We start from the raw sequence: 12,960 nt of genomic DNA on the forward strand, positions 1-12,960 counted from the left end.
ACAGCCGGAGGGCCGACAGGGAGCGGGAGACGGTGTTGTTCGGTCAAGCCTCTCTCCCCAGATTAAACTCTCCCCCTTTTGCAGACCCGGGGTCTGCCGCCGAGTGCCGCCCCACTCCCCCGCCCCGTCTGGGGGATCTCGTTCCCAAATCGCAGGGGTCTCGAGCCCACCCTAAAACCTGGGGAGGGGAGGGTGAAACAAACCCCTTCTCAACTCCCCAGCAATCAGGAGACCGCAAACCGGTCTACCGTGCTCCTCCTCCGGATTAGGCTCTGAGAGACATCGGGGAAGGGGGCAGGGAGGGAGAGGGAGAGGGGAGACTGACTCTCCCTGGAACCGAACTCGCAGTCTGACAACAAAACCCGCTGCAGGAGTTGGGCTGATCCAGACGTACGGCAGAATGTAAACAACCCGGCTCCGAGAGAGGATGTCCCCGCGTCAGTTTCCAGCTGATTGGGAATTTCCTGGCTGCGGAAATTGACCTGAGAAATTCCAGGAGACTGGAGAGAGAAGGAGGTGGCTCCATCTCCGTGTTGCCGCAAGTATGGGTTACTGTAGCAGGAAAACCAAAACTTTGGTCTCCACTTGTGTGATCCTGAGCGGAGTCAGCAACCTGCTGTGCCTCATCTATGTCGGCTGGATGACCAACTACCAGAGCAGCGGACACATCAAAGTGCAACCGCCCTTACCTGAACTTAAACTGGAGGAAGACAAGAGGGAGAACCAGAGGCTGAGGGAAAGGCTGGATCGACTGGAAAACGTTGTAAATCAACACCTACAAGGTAAGATTTACAGTAACTCCATCCACTTTGCAGAGTCTGTGACCTACAACTTTCCCCTCTCCACATTCCCACTCTCTGTTCCCACCCCTTCCTTTAACCCAGATGCCTGGACAAGTCTGATTCAAAACTGAAAGTCTCATGTTAAATAAAAGCTCTTGTCCCCTGACCATGTCTTAATAACCCAGGTTGTGTTTTTAATTTTGAGGCAAGTTAATTCCACTTCAGCCTGTCCCTCTAATGTCCCGTTTTGAGCATAAGCTCTTCATCATCAGGATGAACATCAGTCAGGATGATGAAGAGCTTATGTTCAAAACATCAACTCTCCTGCTCCTCGGATGCTGCCTGACTGGCTGTGCTTTTCCAGTGCCACACTTGTTGATTCTGACAGCCAGCATCTGCAGGCCTCACTTTCTTCTAATGTCCCACCATCAGGTGTCTCCAATTCCCCATCTGTCTGTCCCCATAAAGTCCCATCTGTTTGCCTCCCCAAAGCATACCTGTTTACCCCTATGCCCAGTTTCTGTCCTCTCAAAGTCCCATCTGCCTGCTCCCAATGCCATATCACTTTGACTTAATGTCCTAATTTATTTCACTAATGCCCAATCAGTCTGTCCTGCAAATGCCCCATCAGACTGTCCTCCTAATGCTCCATCAGTATAGCCCACAATTCCTCAACAATCTGTCGTCCCAATGCCCCATCAGTCTATCCCACAATTACCCAACAATCTGTCCTCCCACTGCCCCATCAGTCTATCCCACAATTCCTCAACAATCTGTCCCCCCAATGACCGATCTGTCTATCCCACGATGCCTCAAACGTCTGCCCTCCTATTGGCCCATCCTCCTAATACTCCCTCAGTCTGTCCCCCCATTGTCGAAAGTGAGTACAGCAGATGCTGGAGATTAGAGTCAAGGTTAGAGTGGTGCTGAAAAAGCACAGTAGGTGAGGCAGCATCTGACGAGCAGGAAAATCGATGTTTCCTGATGAAGGGCTCCTGCTCGAAAAGTCTATTTTCCTGCTCCTCAGATGCTGCCTGACCTACTGTGCTTTTCCAGCACCACTCTAATCCTGTCGCCCCAATGCCCCATCACCCTGTCTTCCCAATGCCCCCTCAATCCATCCTCCTAATGCCCCTCAGTCTGTCCTCCCAATGCCCCATCAGTCTGTCCTCTTAACACCCCTCAGCCTGTCTTCCTAATTCCCCTTCATACTGTCCTCCCAATGCCCCATCAATCTGTCCTCCTAATACTCCATCAGTCTAACCTCCCAATGTCCTATCAGTTTATCCTCCTAATAACACCCTCAATCTGTCCTCCTAATGACCCCATCAGCCTGTCTTCCCAATCCCACCTCAGTCTGTCCTCCTAATCCCCATCAGCCTGTCTTCTCAATGCCCCATCAGCCTGTCCTCCTAACGCTCCTCAGTCTGTCCTCCTAATGCCCCTTAATCTGTCCTCCCATTGCCCCATCAGTCTGTTTTCCTAATTTCCCCTCAGTGTGTCCTCCCAATGCCCTATCAGTCTGATGTCCTAATGCCCCTCAGTCTGTCCTCCCAATGCCTCCATTAGGCTGTCCTCCCAATTCCCCTCAGTCTGTTCTCCCAATGCCTCCATCAGTCTATCCGCCTAATACCCCCTCAATCTGTCCTCCTAATGCCCCATCAATCTGTCCTCCCAATGCTGCCTCAGTCTGTCTTCCTAAGACCCCATCAGCCTGTCATCCCAATGTTCTTTCAATCCATCCTCCTACAGCCCCTCAGTCTGTCCTCCTAATCCCCCCTCAGTCTGTCCTCCAATGCCCTATCTGTCTGTCTTCCCAATACACCATCAGTCTGTCCTCCTAACGTCCCTCAGTCTGTCTTCCTAATTTCCATCAGTCTGTCCTCCCAATGCTCCATCAGTCTATCCTCCTAATGTCCCCATCAGTCTGTCCTCCTAATGACCCCTCAGTGTGCCCTCCTAACGCTCCATCGGTCTTTTCCTTCAATACCAGTTCCCCCCCCACTCCTTACTCCCCATTTCCAGCCTTTGGCCATCCTGATAACTGATATATAGAATTTGAAAGTTTGTTTGTCCTCCCAAACTATTGAAAATTTTTCTTGGTTGTACAATGTAGAAGGATTAAACACAGTTTATTGACTCCTTTGTTCCCCTCCCTCTTGTGGTTTGTGGTTTGTGGTTTTGTTTTACTTATTGAATGTTGGTATTAAACAATTGAGATACTAGTTCCAGATATGATTGAAGAGTTACAAATCAATCTGGTGAAGAACACTGGATAGAATTGATAAAATCTGACACAGATGATGGGAGTTGGTAATGAGTGAGTGACCCTGGGAATATTACCCAGGGCAGAGAGTGCGATTCCAGCCTATAGAAGGTTTCAGTTGGGGCAGTCCAAATCAAACAGAATCCAATCAAATAGAAACATGCACAAAACCAAAGTTTTCTAAAGCAAGGTTGCAAACTGTATCTGTCTTAATGCTAAATTTCTTTATAAATGGTATCTGAACTGTCTCGCTGAGTAAATGGGTTTGGAGTTCAAAAACTGATCACAGTTTTATTTTGACTGAAGGAGACTACAGTATTAGAACAGTGAAAAAGTTATTTCATGAAATTGTAGTGGAGAATTATTAGTGTTGCTCTTTAAGCACATCAACTGACTCTCTATATTATTTATCCCAAATGCGCAAGCAGCAAGAAGTTCCAAAGGTTTCAATTTTGCAGTCCAATCTTGGTATGAAATATTTCGTGATATTGCTAGTGTTCAATTAATTTTTATCACTGTCAGACCTAGCTTTATGTTTAAGAAATAGGAATTGGAGCAGACTATATAGTCCAACGAACTGGATCTGCTATTCAATATCATGGCCAATGTTTGATTTCAACTATAATTTTTTATTCTATCCTCATGCTTCTCGATTGCTTCGGTGTCAAAACATGTACTGATCTCAATCTTGAATATATTTAATGACTCACCATCCATGGTTCTCTGAAGTAATCAAATACAACTGTACGCAACCTTTGGTGTGACTGAATTTCTCCTCATAAAAGTTCATTAGGAAATTGATCAGCTCAGTTGGCTAGATGGCCGGTTTGTGACACAATAACACCAACGGTACAAGTTCAATTCCTTCACTGGCTGAGGTTACCATGAAGGTCTTGGCTTTTTCAATCTGTCTCCTTCATCTGAGGTGGCATGGTGACATTCAGGTTAAACCATCACTAATTGTCTCTCTGTTGTTATTGAACGAGCAGTCCTATGGTCTGGCAAGCTTACCTTTATAGTCATTATCCTATCCAGAGACTAACTCACTTTTGTGCATTTCAGTAGTTCAGGCCATTGTCCCTGTGTCCGTTTTAAAAATAGTTATTCAATTTGAATATTGCTGAAAAGAGAGATAAGTTGCCAATGACGTTCATCCCACAATGATCTGGACATATTCAAGAATGTCACACTTCAAATGATTACAAGAATTTACACTCCAGGAGAAAATAGATGCTGATTAGTTGGCAAGTTAACATTGATTGTGGCATTGCTATGAAGAAAGCAATGGAAATTATAGGCACACAAGTTTCTACATGATTCAGAAAAGATGCACAACTTCAACATATTCCTTTTCTTTTGTCGAGAATGGTCCTTCCATATGAAAAATGTTACTTCTTGCAAGTATAAATGAGCCACATTACAAGCTTGACTGATCATTTTAAACTGTTAGTGTACCACCAGCACACTCAAAATTGTTCAGTTGGTGCTGTCTTGTTAGAGAACTGCATCCGACAGTAGATCCTTTGGTTTGGGTTTTGCAAACACTGACTGATGGAATAAGCTCTGTACTCCTTCTATTACACATAATCAAAAGATCATGCTATTTGATTTAGGATGCATATTCTGCCAGGGAGCTTGCAGAGCCTATGTTTCCATTGCTTTGTCTATTGTCAACACCTTGGGCAATGAAAGACAATTACCAATTTGAGAGCACCCTTCTCTTGTGTACTATAAATAGTTGTGATTCATTTAAAATTTGATGTTCTCATGTTTATCCCTGTGTTATCAAGACAAAAATCTTCAGAAAGTTTTCTCTCTTTTCAGCATTAAGTTCTGTACTAGCAAATAACTGAAAAGATTTCTGCTCATGCCAGTAATAAATGATCAACTTCCATGTTCTAAATTACTCAGCTAGAGAAAACAACACCTTGGTGTCTGTTCTGTCAAGTCCATTCAGAATTTTATATATTTCACAGAGATAACATCTCATTCTTCTGTACCCACAGAGCACAGATACAATTTCCTCAGCCTCGCATCCTCAGAAAGCTCTCTCCAGAGAGCAATCTAGTGAACATTCACTGTACTGACTACATGCAAGGATATCATCCCTTCAATATTGAGATGAAAACTCTGCACAGCACTCCATGTATGGACTCAACAAGTCTTGTACAACTTTAGCAATGCTCTTTTCTTGTACACCAATCCCCTTCCAACATAGAACAACATATGTTGTCTTCCTAATTGCTTGCTTTACATGCACAGTAATGTTGTCTGTTTGTCATTCGAATACATCCAAGTCCCTGTGAATACCAACATTTCCAAGTTCCATGTTTCTTCGGAAAGATAGTGCAAATGACAGTGCAACACTCCATCAGCATTATGCTGGAATGTCAGCTGAAATTTTATTCTTCTTAAGTTTAAATTGAAACTTAAAGCATGATAATCTTACTGTCTGGTAAGACTACTGAGTAGGAAACACAGAATTTCTCATGTATTTCATCATCTTTCTCACAACCATCTCCATGTAGATCTGCAATGAATTATTTTGAAGTCAGAGAAAATGTAATTGTCTTTGTTGACTAAGGGCGCCTGGAGAGTTCCTTTCTCTACTTCTTGAACAGTACTCTGTTATTTTATCACTAAAATATATTTTTAAACAGATAAGCATAGAAGCTATAACAGGGAAATAGATCCAGGTAGCCATGTTGGCCTTTGCCATCTTCAAGAGCAAATATCTCAAATAATATTTATTTGCGTGATTATTTGTCATATCCCATTTAATGAATTTTCTTCATTCACATTTATTTCAAATTTCCATCATATATAGGATATTGTTTCTGAAACTGTGGATGTTGATGGGTTTGGAAGTGCATGTTTGCATGTGTGTCTTTATAATTAAAAGGGTTAAAGATTAGATGCTCTTCCACCTGGCTTTCTTAAGTGGAACATTGCTGACTATAAATATTGAGACTAAGAATCAGAGGCAGCTACCCAGACTAATAAAAGGTGAAAGGTTGTATGATGCATGGGAATTATGAAAAGACATAATTTATAAAAATAACATATGCACGCATTTAGGCTGCATGGTGCTGAATGAGTCGAAGTAGCTTCTCCATCAATGGTCCAGACTCAGATGATCAGTTCAGGTTCAGTGAGGTTTGGATAAGACATTAATCAGAAAAGCTTTGAATTACTTTTCTTTGCTAACCATTCTCTTCTTTCCTCCTTCAAATTGGCTCCTGCAGTGATCAAATCTTCAGGGGATTGGCAGTTGCTTATGTGTGTAGTAATTGTAATGAGGTCAGCCAGGTGGACCTCATATAATATGTGTTCCTTGATTGGGTCTGTTAAACTGGTCCAATCAGGGAACCCTGCCTGACAGATAAAAACAAGAGTGTCTCACACAGCATTGCCCTTTGATGTGAAGGGCAGTGCTTGTCACTGGCCACCCGGGTGTTTTCCTATCTTCCTGGTGGTGGAAATTTGAATAAAGATTTGTGCATGTTGTGTCTTTCACTGTGTCTCACACCTGCACACACAACATGGGTGCTGGGGGAAAAAGATAAGCACTACCGCAGTTAGGCGGTAGTGTGGGGGTTTAAAAAAAATAAATAAAAAAGAAAGAAAAAATAAATTCTGATTCTGATCACATAGCATTGCCCTTTAAAAAAAGAAAAAAAAAGCGAAAAAAGAAAAAAAACAAGTGTGTCAGAGGTTCTGTTCACAGTGAGAGTTGGCTCTGAAAAAGCTTGATCAGTGTCAAAGACTTTCCATGTGTAAATAAGGAGTGACTTGATGATGGGAGACTGACTTCTGTGAATTATTTCAGAGCCCTTTATTCAAAACCAAAAAGAATCCATGGGATTCATTCATCACATTCTTGATTAGCTGCAGCTCAACATATTTTGCATCTCAGTCACAGACATCGGTACACACAGAGAGGGGTTAAGCAAGTTATTTATAGACAGTTATCAGGGCCCAGGTACAAATCACAGTGTGTACTACCAATGTCACAATTTTAATTTGTAGGATTTAGTCTATACTTTTTGGCATTTTGAGAACTTTTGAAATACAAATAAAATTAATTTGTGATGGATTAATACAGCATTCCTGATAAACATTGAGTAGGGTGTAAGCTGGTGAAGAAAATTTAGAGCATTCAACGACCTGCTCTGAATGATAGATTAGCTTTCAAATGTCACATAAAACAGGTTCAATCATGATTACAATTACTATATCTGACTTAACTGCACATGGAATTCAAGACACTTTACATTGTTGCCTAGAAATTGTATTAAGATGTTAATTTGCTTGCTAGTGATGCACAGATCACAATTTCAATTATTGTCTGCATTCCAATGGAGCAATGAAATTGCTTCTGCTCAGCACTGTCAACGGGTTAGAACAAGCAGATAGGAAAGAACTGGGAGTAGACACCAGTTTCACTCTCTTAAAGAAAATAATGAATTGATTGGCAAATACGCTCAACCGTGTTTGCATGCTGGGTTTGTGTGTGGGTTTAATTGCTCTCCATCGTGTTGAAAAAGAAGTGATGTACAGTCAATTCCTGGGCACTGAGAAGGGGAATTGGCTGGAGGAGAGTGGGGGGATGGGTGAATGGATGTTGAAAACACAGAAGATACGGAGATGGTAGAACCAAGCACTGCATGTATAATTCCACTGGCACAATGATTTAAGAGGTTTAAATCTATCAGCAGAGATTTGTAAGTCAGGTTTTCAATGTGATAATGCTTTGTAAGAACCTTTGGTGCACAAGCAGAAGTCTTCCAGCAATTATGCACATCATTGTCTGCTGCAGTTCAAGATGACCTTTTTGTGACTTCTGCAGATTAAGATTTTAAGATTTAATCATGCTAATGTGTGGGAGTAATTTGATTAAAAAGTTCACATTTTTGAAGCAAGCGTGGGCAGTTAAATGCCTCCACATTGGCTTTCTAATTTTACTTATGATAGTGATTATATTTCATTAGCTATAATCTGTTGGCAAATTGCCAACAGTAAAAATATTTTACAAAGCATCATCTATCACCAGTCTCTGTAGTCCAAATCTGAGAGCTGTATGACCTTTACTGATTTCCCTCAAACACTGAAAATGTATTATCCCTGATTATTTCATTTACAATTACTAAACACTGACAATTCCTACAAAGTCTAGTGTTACATGTTAGCATCCTTTGTCAAATCTCTTGTCACACAACGAAAACATATAACAGTGTGTTATAGGCGGAATGTTATTACTGTGTTCCATTTTTTCAGTATATCCTTAAGGAATGTGACCAGACAGTCCTTAAGTGACCTTTAAATGCAACCAGACCATCTGCAAGAATAATGCAGGAACAGTTTAAATATTTGGAATGCAGCATGGAATCAACCTTGTACCAACATTGCCTGCAGGTTTCCAGCTTGAACTGCAGACTTGAAAGTTTCAGACTCCTTAGTGCAATATCCGAGAAATATGGTTTTCTGTGCAGTACCAATTATATCATGACGAGTACCCTATGGTTTAGCTTATAAACTAGAATATGCATTCTACATGTGTGTGAAAGTACTTGTGTACACACAAATTATGCAAGTATGTGTGTGTGTGTGCGTGTGTGTGCGTGTGTGTGTACGCAAATGCACACTTTTATGTTGGCTTGAGAACTAAAATAAATCTCGTGGAAAAGAAGAGGAAATTTGTAAATTCATTATATGACTTCTAACTGTAATTTTTTAAAAAGTGGATAATGGACATAAATCATGGTTCAGTTTTTCATGTTTGCAATTTTAGTTCTTGTTATAGTTTGTGGAATTGATATGTGGACTCTTATGAAGTTTCTTCACTGAAGAAAGTAAGTAATTATTTTGAAAGACTACTTCTCCCAAGTATTTTGCAGTCCATTAGAGTGTGAAAAATTGAACGATGTCTTCTGGGTTAATTTAATCTTTCATTATTTTCCAAGAATTTGTGATCTTGGTAATATGCAATGGATAGTTGACAGCTGATTTGTATTATCAAAGGCGTTATGACACAATGAGTACCCATTGCACAGGGTGGCCATCAGCTTAAAGAATGTGGCATCTGGTTGGGCTGTCAACATCAGAGATCACCAACTCTGGCCACTAGAGGACAATGAGGAGGCTACCTGTGGTTAAATAACTGAGCAGGTTCTGCTGCCAGAAAGTACAGTCTCAGGACCCACTTTTTTATAGTGGTTCTACAGTGCAGAAAGAGGCCATTTGGCACATTGGGTCTACACCAACCCTCAGAAGAGCATCCCACCTAGATCCAGTCCCCTACCCAACCCCCTTATTTGCCATGACTAATCTACCTAGCCTGCACATACCTGGACTTTACAGGGCAATTTAGCATCTCTGGGGATGAGGAGACATTAGTTACAGCATAAATGCACCAAGAATTGAATGTCCACCCACACTTATGTGCAATGTTAGGGGTCTTTAATTCCAGATTAAAATTGGTAGTTAAATGTATTTATGAATAAGATAACACAGAAACAGGGAAATATTGCACATTATTGATAGCACAAATTATTGGAAAACAATGAAAGATTAAATTAATCTGCAAGAGATCATTCAATTTTTCACAACTTGCAAGGGACACAAAAGGCAATAAGAAGAGATTTTATAGTTATATTAAGGGAAAATGTCTCAGGAGTAGGACTGTTTTGAGAAACTATCCTCATACAATTTGCTGCTGGTTTGCTGGTGGAAACCGTGTCCCCCTAAGCTGCAATCTTGTGGCCAGTACGTTTAGTCCATTAACTCTATTTCTCCCCGCAGGTGCTGTCTGACATGCTGGGGGGTTTCCAGGTCGTTCTGTTTTGTGTAAATTGCAAAACTGATTCATGTCTTTTTTCACTATTTCAACCCTGCCCCGATCATCTGTTCATTTCTGGCAAACTATCCTCCTTTGCTGCTATGAATACGGAAGCAACATAATTGTTCAGCACATCTGCCATTTCCCCTTGGTCATTGACAATATCCTCAGTCTCAGCCTTCAGTAGGCCAATCGTACTCTTAATCAGCCATTTTTCCTCAATATAACTATAAAATCTGTTCCAATTGCCTTTTGTGTCCCTTGCAAATTTCCTTTCATAATCCATTTTAGCTACTCTTATAAACTTTGTTGGTCTTGTATTTGTCCCATTCTGTGGGATCGGCACTATTGTTTGTTTTTTTGTAAGTCCTTTCTTTAACTTGAATGCATCCTTTACCTACTTAGATGTGCACGGCTTTTTTTTGTGGCGTGGAGCTTTTCCTTCTCATGGGTACAAACTGCTTCTGAATAGCATTAAATAGTGCTTTGAACACTGTACACTGTTCCTACAGTGTTTTACTTGTTGCAGAGCTTCCCAGTTTATTGTGGACAGTCTGTGCCTCATCCCATTTAAATCTACCTTACTTAAATCCAAAATTCTAGTACCTGATCTTGGCTTGTCTCTTACAAACACTACGTGAAGCTCGATCATGTTATGATCACTATTTGACAAAGCTCACAAACAACTAGGTTACTAATGAAATCAGGCTTATTGTTCATTACTAGATCCAATATTGCTTGTCCCCTTGTCATATCCAAGACTTATTGCTGTAGTAAATTACCTGAACACACTCTAGAAATTCACAACCTTTCTGGCAGGTGATTGTCTGTCTCTCCTGGTCTATGTTAAGATTAAAAAAACCCCAATACTATACTGCCTTTGCTATATAGTTGCCTAACTTAATCATTTACGCATTCTACCCGCTACGAGACGGTCTATATATGACACCTATTATGATTTCAGTTCCTTTACAGTTTCTTAATTCCACACAAGGTCTCCACAGGGTACTTTCCCCTCATTACATCCTCCCTCACCATAGAAGTGATTCCGTTTCTGATCGGTAATGCTACTCTTACCCACCTTGCTGTTTTCTCTATCCCTCCTGTAAACCTTTTAACCTGTACGTTTAATTCATGGTCCTGACCATCCTGCAGCCATGTCTCTGTAATGGCTACTATACCATATGTTCCAATTTGAATCTGTGTTTGCAATTCCTTTACTTTCTTCCTTACGATCCGTGCATTTAATTTTGGCTGTACACACTATCCTGTCCTTCAGCATCTTTTTTATTATTTCTCCCTCCTGGCTTACCCCAATATACTTTTTCTGGTCTCACCTCATTCATTAAACTACTTGTCCAGCCTATTAACCTCTACCTTCCTCTCACATCCTGATTTGCTGCTCTGGTTCCCACTCCCCGCCATAATAGTTTAAACCCTCCCTAGCAAATACCCCTGCCAGGGTATTGAAGCCCCTCCAGTTTAAGTGCTGCCTGTTTCTTTTATACAGGTCCCATCTTCCCTGGAAGAGATCCCAATAGTCCAGATATCTGAATCCCTCCCTCTTAAATCAGCTCTTTAGACCCATATTCAGCTGTACTATTTTCCTATTTTTGGCCTCATTGGCACTGGGGGAAATCCTGAGATTACGACCATAGATTTCCTGTTTTTTGACTTTCTACCTATCTCCCTAAATTCCTTTTGCAGGACCTCATCTCGCTTTCTGCTTATGTTATTGGTACTGATCTGGACCACAACCTCACCCTTCAGAATATCCTGTCTCCACTCAGAGACATCCTGGACTCTGGCACCAGGGAGACAACACACCATCCTGAGGTCTCACTTGCAGCCTCAGAAATGACTATCTATAGAGTCCCCGACTACCACTGCTTGTTTGCACTTTGATCCTCCCTGCTATACAACAGAGTCAGCTGTGGTGCCAAAGTTCTAGCTGTTACTGTCATCATTCCCTGAGAGACCAGTCCCCCAATAGTTTCCGAAATGATGGCTAAACAACAGCTGGTGATTCTGCTGTCAATGTGTGGGTGAACCATGACCTCAGACTGAGCACTGTGAATGTACTTCTTTTTCTTTTTCAAATGTAATCAGCTAGTCCATTTCAAATCTCCAAAAATTGCACCGATTGCAAAGGATGAACCAACTTTAACAGACCTTGCATATTGTCATTTGACCACTAGATGGCTACATGTTTGGATTAGCCTCTTAACATTATTCTTGTATTGTTATTTTCTAATGGCTTCTTTTCCCAAAGGCCTGTTATTGTTGTATTTGGGTCTGAAAGGGTTAACATTGAGGTGTGCCACGAGCACAGCTCACGATGATGATGTTGTGTGGGTAGGAACAGCTCAGAATCTTGGTGGAGTGAGACCTAACATCTGATCCTCCTCTGTAACAATGTCTTAACTATCAATGTAACCTGTAACTAGTTGCTAACATTGCAATAAACAATATCTTGTCAACTTCAAGCCCTATATAAGACCAAGCACATTCAGTGTAATGAACTGGTGTGCTCATACAACAGACTAATTCAAATGCTTTTGCAGACGCAACAACAGTGAATGTCTCTCCAGGGCTGGAAGCACCACATCAACCCAGGATAAGCTGAAAGCACTAAAAGGAAACAATAGCAACAAAGAGCGTTTTTGATCAAACCTTTCTTTTTTTACTTTCAATACATTCCAATATACAAAATATATTGGAAGAAAAGAGAGACTTACAATTATATCTTTCCTTTCATAACTCAAAGTTAGAGTCAAACAGTCATAGAAATGTACAGCATGGAAACAGACCATTTGGACCAACCCGTCCAACCCAATCTAGTCCCACCTGCCACCACCCGGTCCATATCCCTCCAAACCCTTCCTATTCATATACCATTTCCAGATGCCTTTTAAATGTTGCAATTGTACTAGCCTCTACCACTTCCTTTGGCAGCTCATTCCACACATGCACCACCCTTTGCATGAAAACGTTGCCCTTTAGGTCTCTTTTATTTCTTTCCCCTCTCACCCTAAACCTATTGCCTCTGGTTCTGGATTCCCCCACCCCAGGGA

The 12,960-nt window shown here is 41.4% G+C and overlaps 1 protein-coding gene across 1 annotated transcript in view; it reads left to right on the forward strand.

Annotated features, from left to right (window-relative positions):
• The first annotated feature begins 538 nt into the window (after window positions 1-538).
• galnt18b (UDP-N-acetyl-alpha-D-galactosamine:polypeptide N-acetylgalactosaminyltransferase 18b) overlaps window positions 539-12,960 on the forward strand; it is a 245,720-nt gene continuing 233,298 nt past the window's right edge. The window contains exon 1 of the mRNA XM_043705680.2: window positions 539-782. Within this exon, the coding sequence (XP_043561615.1) occupies window positions 545-782 (238 nt within the window). The 5' untranslated portion in view covers window positions 539-544. The remainder of the gene's footprint in view (window positions 783-12,960) is intronic.

The sequence above is a fragment of the Chiloscyllium plagiosum genome, unplaced genomic scaffold, assembly GCF_037043375.1.
Source record: "Chiloscyllium plagiosum isolate Xiang-an unplaced genomic scaffold, Cpla_swu_hap1 HiC_scaffold_18, whole genome shotgun sequence".
In the NCBI taxonomy this organism is placed as follows: Eukaryota; Metazoa; Chordata; class Chondrichthyes; order Orectolobiformes; family Hemiscylliidae; genus Chiloscyllium; species Chiloscyllium plagiosum.